Here is a 9,275-nt window from a genome sequence, read left to right as displayed (position 1 = left end):
CATCACCATGCCCCACCCTTTGATTTCTGCCCTGTTCGCTCTAGACTTCTCTCCATTCTTCTATGGAATGCTCCTTTTGGATTTCATACATGCTTGTCTTCCTTCCTTCCTTCCTTCCTTCCTTCCTTCCTTCCTTCCTTCCCCTCCCCCTCCCTCCCTCCCTTCCTTTTTTATTTTCAGTAGGCTCCAAAACAGGGCTTGAACTCATGACCCTGAGATGGAGACCTGAGCTGGGATCAAGAGTCAGATGCTTAACTGACTGAGCCACCCAGGTGCTCCACTGGTCCCTTTTTCTAAAATGTTCACCCTCCCAAACACCTAGCTTTGGCTAGTTTTTGCTTGGCAAACTCCTCCCACCTTTCCTATCCATCTTACCTTAAAAACAAAACAAAGGAACAAATGAACAAACTAAAAACCAGAAACAGACTCATAAATACAGAGAACAAACTAGTGGTTGCCAGAAGGGAGGGGGCTGAGAGGATGAGAGAAGTAGGTGAAGGGGATTAAAAGGTATAGACTTGGGATGCCTGGGTGGCTCAGTCAGTCGGGCGTCTGCTTTCGGCTCAGGTCATGATCCCGGGGTCCTGGGATCGAGTCCCAGAGCGGGCTACTTGCTCAGAGGGGAGCCTGCTTCTCCCTCTGCCGGCCACCCCTCTTGCTTGTGTACGTGCTCTCTCCCTGACAAATAAATATATAAAATCTTTAAAAAAATAAATAAAAGGTACAGACTTCCAGTTATAAAATGAATCAGTCTTGGAGGTGAAAAGGACAGCATGGGGAATATAGTCAATAATATTGTAACAACATATGATGACCGATGGGGACTATACATATGTGGCGAGCATTTTGTAACATAGAGAATTGTCTCATCACTATGTTGTGCACCTGAAACTAACAAAACATGGTATGTCAAATATACTCCAATGAAACATCTTTTTTAATTTAAAAAGTCCCTAAGGCCTCCCTCTCCACCTCCCACTCAGCTCCCCCTCTCTTTTGCTCTGTGTCCCCTTTTAGTTTATGATCCTCCAGTCACTGTCTGTCTTCCTGTCTGTAATAATGACTAATATTGACCGAGCATTTACCAGCTCCAGGCCCTGTCCTACCCATGTCACCTGTATCAACTAATTAAAGTGTCACAAGCCTGAGACTTTACAGAGAAGGAAACCATGAGGGTGCATGGTTAGTAACGGAGCCCACACCGGCACCTGGAAACCAGTTAATGCCTACACGACCATAGCAGCAGCCCCCAGCCCTGTGGGAGCAAGGTTCCCTGACTGTGCTAGCCCCCACAGCCCCTAGCACACACCAGTTCATACCTAACCCAGATGGGTGAATGGCTGGGATGCAAACTACATGAGGGACCCGAGTTTTGAGCAAACATTACTTACTCAGTGGCTCCTAGTGCTAGGCATCCTTACCTATCCTCCCAGCCTCAGTTTCCCCAACCTAGAAAGTGCACACTAATATTTATGTCCAAAAGTTATTGAGAAGGTTGACGTTTGTTTTTTGTTTTAAAGATTAAAAGAAGTTAATAATCTCTATACCCAACATGGGGCTGGAACTCACAACCTGGAGATCAAGAGTTGCATGTTTTACCCGCCGGCCAGGCACCCGGAGAAGGTTGAGTATTTTTTTTTTTTTAATTAATTAATTTGACAGAGAGAGACACAGCGAGAGAGGGAACACAAGCAGGGGGAGTGGGAGAGGGAGAAGCAGGCTTCCCGCGGAGCAGGGAGCCCGATGCGGGGCTCGATCCTAGGACCCTGGGATCATGACCTGAGCCGAAGGCAGACGCTTAATGACTGAGCCACCCAGGCACCCCGAAGGTTGAGTATTTTAATATAGATTTTAAAAATTCACTGTGCCTGGTAGAATGGGTTCCACTGAACAAATACTGAGGTTTAGCATTTGCCACCCCACCTATAGACAGGGAGGAAGGGGCCAGAAATACCAGTTCCTCCGACGGAGCCCCTGGCGGAGCACTGTGGGACTCCAAGTCATCCAGCCCTTCTGGATCCTTGCGGCGCATCTCTACGAGGGTCCCACCGGTAGATCGGCGCGTCTGGGTTTTCTGTCCCCAAGCCTCCCCGCCGCTGCACTGTGCGGCCCTGGCAGTGGGGAGCCGGCTGGGGCAGTACGCCTGGTCCCGCCCTTGGGCCTCATTATCTACGTTTCCGCTTCAGGCCCGCCGAGAACTTGGCAGGGTCTCCCCGCGGTGTTCGGGAACACTTTGTGCCGAGCGCCCGCCGGCCCAGCCCTCCTCCCTGCCGCCGGCGCTCGCCCAGTCAGCGGGGTTTGGGTCGCTGGGGCCCCCTGGTTCCCGTACCCCGCGCGCAGCCACGAGTCTCCACGCGCTCCCACGCACTCCCACGCACTTGTCCTCTGTACCCCCGAGCCCGGGTCGCGCAGTCCGCTCCTCGCCCACGGGCTGGGCCTGGGTCACACCGCGCGTAATCGAGAGGTTCCGAAAGATGCGGTGGCCCATTTTAAAACAAAGCCCAATTATTAGCGCTCGGTGCTATTTATGCCAGGTCAGTGTCAGATCCTCTGGGCGCTGCGGACAATGAGTACCCCAAAGAAGCGTAGTCGGAGCAAGAAGAAAGAAACCGGCTCTGGAGCCATCTGACCCGCTTTGAAGCCCCCGTCCCCGAACCCTTCTCGTTCCCATCCTGGCTGCGTTCGCTTAGGCAAAGCGCGGGGCCTCAGTCTCCTCCTCCGTGAAATGGGGATAACTGTGCGTGCTTGGTAATTCTACACGAGGAGCGCCGCAGGTCGCAGGGACATCAGTGCTGGGGTCCCACACCTCCAGGACCCCACCTTCCCGCGGCCCCTGCCTCGGCCCCGCCCCGGGGGCTCCTGGGCTCAACGCGCGGCGCTGGCTCCAAAGTGCGTCACGGGCACGGGCCGCGCTCCTCCCGCAGCCAGGGCGAGGCTGGCACCGGGCCAGCGCGGGCCGGGCCAGGGGTGCCGGGCAGTCTCCGGGGCGGGGACCCAGGCGTGCAAGGCGCTCAAGTTGCGCGGTCCTTGGTGCGCTGCTGGGGGCGCCCTCCGCGGCGGGCAGCGCGCCAGGGACCGGCCTCCGCAGCCGCCGGGCGCGCGAAGGCTACACTTTCCCTTCGGCCCCCCTCGTTTCCTCCCGCGGGGAGGCAGCGGAGATTTCCTCTCGGGGAAACTACGCGAATCCTTCCCGGGGCTCCTCGCCCCCCCCCCCTTCTCCCCCCCCCCCCCCCCCCTTTGCTGGGGAGTTGGTGCTGGCCTGCGCTGGGAAGAGGCTCTGGCAGCCTGAGCCGGGAGGTGGAGGTGGCGGGGCGGGGGGTGGGGGGGCCGCGGAGCCGCAGGCCACCGACTCGCCCCGCCATGTGACGCTGCGCTCCGCCCAGGGACCCCCGTCGCGCCCCGGGCCGGCGCCCGCGCTGGGTCGCGCCGGGCACCATGCTTCTGCCTGGACACGCGCGCCCGCCGCCCGCCCCGCAGCCCGCGCAGCATCCTGGGCTCCGCAGGCAGGTAGAGCCTCCCGGGCAGCTCCTGCGCCTCTTCTACTGCGCGGTCCTGGTCTGTTCCAAAGAGATCGCAGCGCTCACGGACTTCTCCGGTAAGAAGCGCCCTCCCTCGCCCCGCGCCCCCCGCGCCGCGGTGCGCCCAGGTGAGCCCTCGGCTGGGGGCAGCCTTCCGAGGGGGCACGGCCGGGTTGGATTGAAGTTGAGGCACGCTCATAGCCAGTTTTCTTGCCTGGTGGGAGCCTTTGGCATAGAGGTGGCTGCGTGTGGAGTGATGGCACAGGAGCCCCTCCCCTCCCCAAGGAAGTGTGTGTGGGGGGGTAACATATTTGGAGTTTCTCGCCCTGCTGTTTACCTCGTCAATTTCCCCGCATCGGGTCCTGGCATCAGGGACCCGACTCTGACGGATGCATGTCCCCTGGAGGCTCCTAAGCCCTGTGCCGGGCCCAGCGCCGTACAATACACGTGCTGGTCCGAGGAGTTGCACTTGGTCTGCCACTCGCAGGGTCCCGGTGCGCCCCAGCCAGCCTCTCGGGTACCCATGTAAGGAGACTAGCCCAGGGGACGTCTGACCTGAAGTCTGAGCCGGCAGGCAGGGAGGGAAGCCCGCCGGGAGGTCCGTGTGCCAGATGAACAGAAGTTTACAGAACTGAGACTGGGGGGCGGGGGCCGGGGGGGTCTTGACTTTACCGCCAAAAGGTACCAGCGCCCCCGCCCCCTCCAGTCCCAGTCTCCTTTACAAAAAATAATGACTCCCTCCTCCCAGTAAACGGTGAGGCTTTTCTTTGGGGAGACTCACACAGAATCTCCCGCAGCTGATATCAGTTCTGGGGTTGTAGGTGTGACTCCACGAAGTGAGAGAAGTTTCTGGGTTGATGACGGCTGGAGGAGCCACATTTTTGTATTACCGATGCACTTGCTTAGAGCAACAAAGTCCTTGCAGTTGTAACCGACCTGGGTCTCCCTCTGATGAAGCTGGAGGCCTTCACCCTTCCCCAGCCCCTGCCCAGCCCAGGAGGCAGCTCTGAACCCCACTCTCCCCCTTCTCCAGGGATCTTCTGCCAAGTCCAGGCTTTTGCCTGCACGGTCTTTTGCAATCTAATCATGGTAAACGGAGTCACTGCTCACCCCGCTCTGTAGGAGACTAGTATATGGCAGAGAACACTGGCAAACCAGAAGCTGAGTTGGGTTTCTAGTTTACTTACAGAGAATGTCATTGTTAGCTGAGAGCTCTTAGGTCAGAGGTTCTTTGCTTTGAATATTTAATATCAAGGCAGTGTTTCTACCTAGCAAAGGAAGCCAAGATATGCCTATTTGGCAAGCAAACCGTGGTCCTTAAAAATCAAGCACCACAGGGTCAGAATGCTGTGGTAAATGTGCTAGGGAAATGCTTTTCAAGTGCTATTGACTTTTTTTTTTTTGGTAATAGAACTTTTCTTGGCTGCTCAGAAAGTTCTGTATTTGCTGATTTAAGCTATGGAAAGCAGTTCTGAATCCGCCACCCTCTAGCTCTGAATATTGTGGAGAAAGCATTGAAAGCTGACAAGCCTTTTTTTTTTTGGTGACATCATTGCAACTGAACAAATACTGCTTTAGGTTAATTGCGGTGTAACCATTAGATTGTTTTCACAGATTATAGACACTCAGAGTTTGTTTCTTTAGTGAAGCAGTTGCAGTATTTGTGGCCGTCTGTAGGTTACCACCCAAGTTTGGAATTGTCTGTATGTAGCGACTGTTCTAGAAGGTGTGCTGGAGCTATCCAACAAGGGCACCTCATCCTAAGGGAAATGGCTATTTTGATACATGTTCTTCTAAATGACAGTAAGTGACAAAAGAATTCTTTCTTTCTGCTTTCGGTGCGAACCTGAATTCTAGGGTTTAAAACTCCCTGAGCCGATCGTAGGTGGTGATACGGCCAGGTCCATCCACAAGCAGCCCCCATTTTAACTCTGATCAGCCTTGCTCTTCAGGGATCTGAGGGCTAGAGAGAGAGTATCAGGGAGGCTTTTTGGGAGAAGAAAAGAAAAAAAAAGACATCCTCCCAAAGCACAGACATGTTCAGGTTTAAATCTAAATGCTATATTGTGTGGCATTGGGGAAACATTAGAGAAGGCTCAGAAAGATGGAGTCTTTCAAAGTTGATCGATTTGACTTGAAACCTTTAGGGACCCCCCTAACTGTGTGATATACAGCATTGGGGAAAATTCCCAAGCTCCAGTGATGACTGTCTGAGGGTTTAGTTGAATGCTTTAGTCAAAGCAGTGGATACTGATCATGTAATTCCAAAACCCCCTTCCCCCCCACCCTCGGGTCCTCAAAACCTGACACCTGCTTTCCTGGGGACAGGTGGTCCTGCTCTTTTTTATGAACTTGGAGGCATTAGAAACCAGAGGTCTGTAAGGAGACCGTGCCCCCCACCCCCACCCCCGAGCCTTACACGAATAGCCCAGTGCTGGGGAGCAGCCTTCCACAATGCAGATACTTGCTTGTTTTTCTAAACAAGGGAAACATCAAAAACTGAAGCTGGTGTGGGGGGGGGCACTTGGGAGCCCTTTGCCCTAGGAAGAAGAGGATGGAGGAAGGATGGTGTTTCCACATGAAAGAAAGTATCAGAATGTCAGGGGTCCCAGCCATTGTGTGTACAGTATAGGGCCTCGCAGAAGATTAACAGTGCAGAGTTTTGGAAAGTTACTTAAGCCTTTCTCTTCTTTGCAACTCTTCCTTGAGGCTTTTCCTGGGGCTGTCAGCTGGTGTAGTTTTCCTGGGTCATTGATTTTTTTTGCCCTGAGGATTCCAGCATCGGTTCTCACTCTTAATAAGCCAGGGGACTGTATCCTGGCTTCCTCCTCCCCCTCTATGCTCGTGACTTGTGCTAATCGCCTCCAAGCCTGCTGGGAAAAAGGCTCCCCAAACAGCCCCTTCCCTCTCATCCCTGAAGATACTGAGATGCTGCCAACAGCCACTGGAAGGCTGTCATCACTGCATTAAAAACATATCCCAGGAAGACAAGATCAGTTCATGCAAAACTAGTGCCTATGACCCTTAATCCCATACTCAAATACACTCGGCTTTCATCCATTTTCCTCCTTGAGATGGAGTTCTGGTTTTTTGACTGCATTCCCAAATTGGGGATTTGACCTGAGAGGTCCAAATTGATCATTGATTTTTCCCCCCCCAAACAGAAGTGTAATGTCAGCATCATCTTTGTTCAAAGAACAAGGCAGGGATGAGGGCTGAGAGGAGGGAGGGGCGCCATCTTGGGTTCCAGCCATAAAAAGCAAAGGATCCTCCACATTTTGTCCTGCTTTGAAGAGCGATGTTCCAGTGTGTCTCTCAAACTTATTTTTGCTGAATTGGGTTTCTCAGGTCTTGTTCATTTTTTTTTTTTTTTTTGGTGATTTTTCTCTCCATTTCTCTCTGCTGAAGGCCAGCAGCATCTTCTCTTGTCTCCCTGCGTATCCCCTTTCTTTCTTTTCTTTCTTCTCAAAGAAGTTCAGAGTGATTGATGGGCTTGTTGAGAGGGATGGGGAGGGATGGAGGGAGGGGAGGGGTGGAAAATCGTTCTAGTTCCCACTCGGAGTCCTAGAAAACTCTCGACTTTTGACAGAGTAGGCATGAGCATATGTCCACACGTTTGATTTCACCCTGGGGCATCTAATGGTGAGTGTGGGAAGCAGAAGGGAAGGGAAATGAAACACAAGGAGAGTGGGGCAGCCTTTAAGGTCTTCCTTGTACCAAACTGTCCCCAGACCTCGAAGATGGAAGGGGTTCTCTGGGCAGATGTCCTGCTCCCTCCCCAAGCAAACCAGTAGCCCAAGCGAACAAGAAGTGGTGTTTTTACCAAACACCATAAACCCAACCCTAGCTCCTTATTTCACTGGCCAAGAATTTCAGAATGTAGAAAATGGTTAAGTCAATTGATCTTGAAGCCTCAGGGGTGGGAACCAGGTCCTGATGGAGGGGATGCAGTTGTCCATTTAGGAGAGAGCAAACCTTCCCGTTCTGCTCAGATAAGCAGGGTCTCCACCCTGGCGGCACAGGAGAATGGTTTCAGTCTGAACAAATGTAGGGATGCTCAAGCAGCACCCCAGGGCTTCTCTTGTAACTGGCCTGCGTGGGAGGCAGGCACTGGCCTCATTTTGAGAGTTCCCAGGCAACTCTAGGACAGCCAAAGTTGAGAACCACTGCTCTGGTGTTCAGAGGGCAGGACTACGTCCTGCGTGCATGGCTTCATTCAGGGGCACACAGGCATGGCTGGCTGTCCCTTTCACCCCTCCTCCAGGACTCCCCACCAGGGAGACCGGGACTGTCTTTTCCCAGCCACCGGTTTGTCTCTGCATCCCAGCACACACACAGAGTTCTGCATTTTCTTATGCCTTAGTCACATCACCCCTTTATTCAAGGATTGTCTTTACTTTTCACAAATTTTATGGGATTAAAAGCCAGCTCATAACCAAAGAAAAACAAGCCCAATGTCTGAAGGAGTTGTCCAGCTGTCACAGAAGAAGAGAGATGAAGAGAAGCGTCTGAAACTGCTAGTCTGTTTCCATGGGAAGTAACTACATTTGAAAAGTGTTCTTCTGGCTCTTTCTGTAGCAGGGAAGAGGAGTCTGGGCCAGTGAGTGGCTCCGTAATTGATGGCTCTGCTCTCCCAGGCACTTTATTGGAAAGGGCAGCCTCGCAGCAGTTTCGGGGAAGGGACAGAAAGGCAGAGAGTCAAAGTTAATTGAGCACTGTGTTATCTGATTTCCTCCTCATAGCAGCCCTACGAAGTCAGTATTAGCCTCACTTTCCAGATGAGAACCCAGACCCGGATGGGTTAGCTAACCTGCCCAAGACCACCCAGCTGGGACACAGAGCAGAGCCAACTCTGACATGAGCCTGGGGGAGGGGGCGCTGGGGCACTTGGCCTCTGTGGGTGCTGGGTGGGGAGCAAGCCAGAGGAATAAAAAGATGCCACAATCTGCCTAACCTTGTGAGATAGTTCATGGAGTGACCACGGCTGTACCAGTTGCCCACTGAGTAGACTGACCTTGCCCCATTCTGTCCTTCAGTACCTTTTCTACCCAGTCCATCCAAAGTGGGTGCACATGGGAGGCGATCCAGTGGATGTAGGAGGAAAAGGTTAGAACTTCTGTCCGTTTCATACTGGTTTCTTTTCAAGCTTAAAAAAGAGGAGTCACGTTTGATTTAAAATTAACATAAAAATCGACAGTTGAACAGTACACAGTTTGTACACCTATCGGAGATGTGTTCCCAAAATGTTTCTGCTAATGGGGTTCATGATTTTAAGGATTTGGAGGTCACTGGTCTCAGCCACCCTGTCAACATCTTTAAAAATCTTGAAAAGGCACCACTTTGGGGGTAATATGCACTGAAAGAACAACTGCTCCCCTGTTATCTACCCCTATCCCCAATCTCGCTGCCTAGCCTAGCTCCACACTTGTTAGTAAAATTTAGAGGCAGGATTTGAACCCACTAATTGGTTTCCAAAATCCATACTCTTGTCATTCGAGCTAAGTAATGGACCTAGAAGTTAGAGGTGAGGGCTCTCCGAAGTTTTATGATACTAAGTCGCTATTCTAATGAGGCTGGTGTGTTTTTATCTTTCTGGAAGGAAACAGCTTTTCTTAATAACACAAATCCTGGCATCACCAAGATTTTAGTATTGGAAGGAGAATCTCAGATGGGAAGGGTGGCTGACCAAGTGACTCTAGTCTGTTCTCTGAGTCTCTCCTTCTCCCTGGGGGTCCCTAATTCTTCAACCCATTAGCT

At 52.4% G+C, this 9,275-nt stretch overlaps 1 protein-coding gene across 3 annotated transcripts in view; it reads left to right on the top strand.

Moving 5' to 3' along the window:
- Positions 1-3,318: 3,318 nt before the first annotated feature.
- Positions 3,319-9,275, top strand: part of EVA1C (eva-1 homolog C) — a 71,639-nt gene continuing 65,682 nt past the window's right edge. For all 3 annotated transcript variants that reach the window (XM_044913602.1, XM_021678006.1, XM_021678005.1), the window contains exon 1: positions 3,319-3,595. In XM_044913602.1, the coding sequence (XP_044769537.1) occupies positions 3,436-3,595 (160 nt within the window). In that variant the 5' untranslated portion in view covers positions 3,319-3,435. The remainder of the gene's footprint in view (positions 3,596-9,275) is intronic.

This window comes from Neomonachus schauinslandi, chromosome 1 (assembly GCF_002201575.2).
Source record: "Neomonachus schauinslandi chromosome 1, ASM220157v2, whole genome shotgun sequence".
Taxonomy (NCBI): domain Eukaryota; kingdom Metazoa; phylum Chordata; class Mammalia; order Carnivora; family Phocidae; genus Neomonachus; species Neomonachus schauinslandi.
The sequence above is the reverse complement of the archived record's forward strand: the minus strand, read 5'-3'. Positions and strand labels throughout refer to the sequence as shown.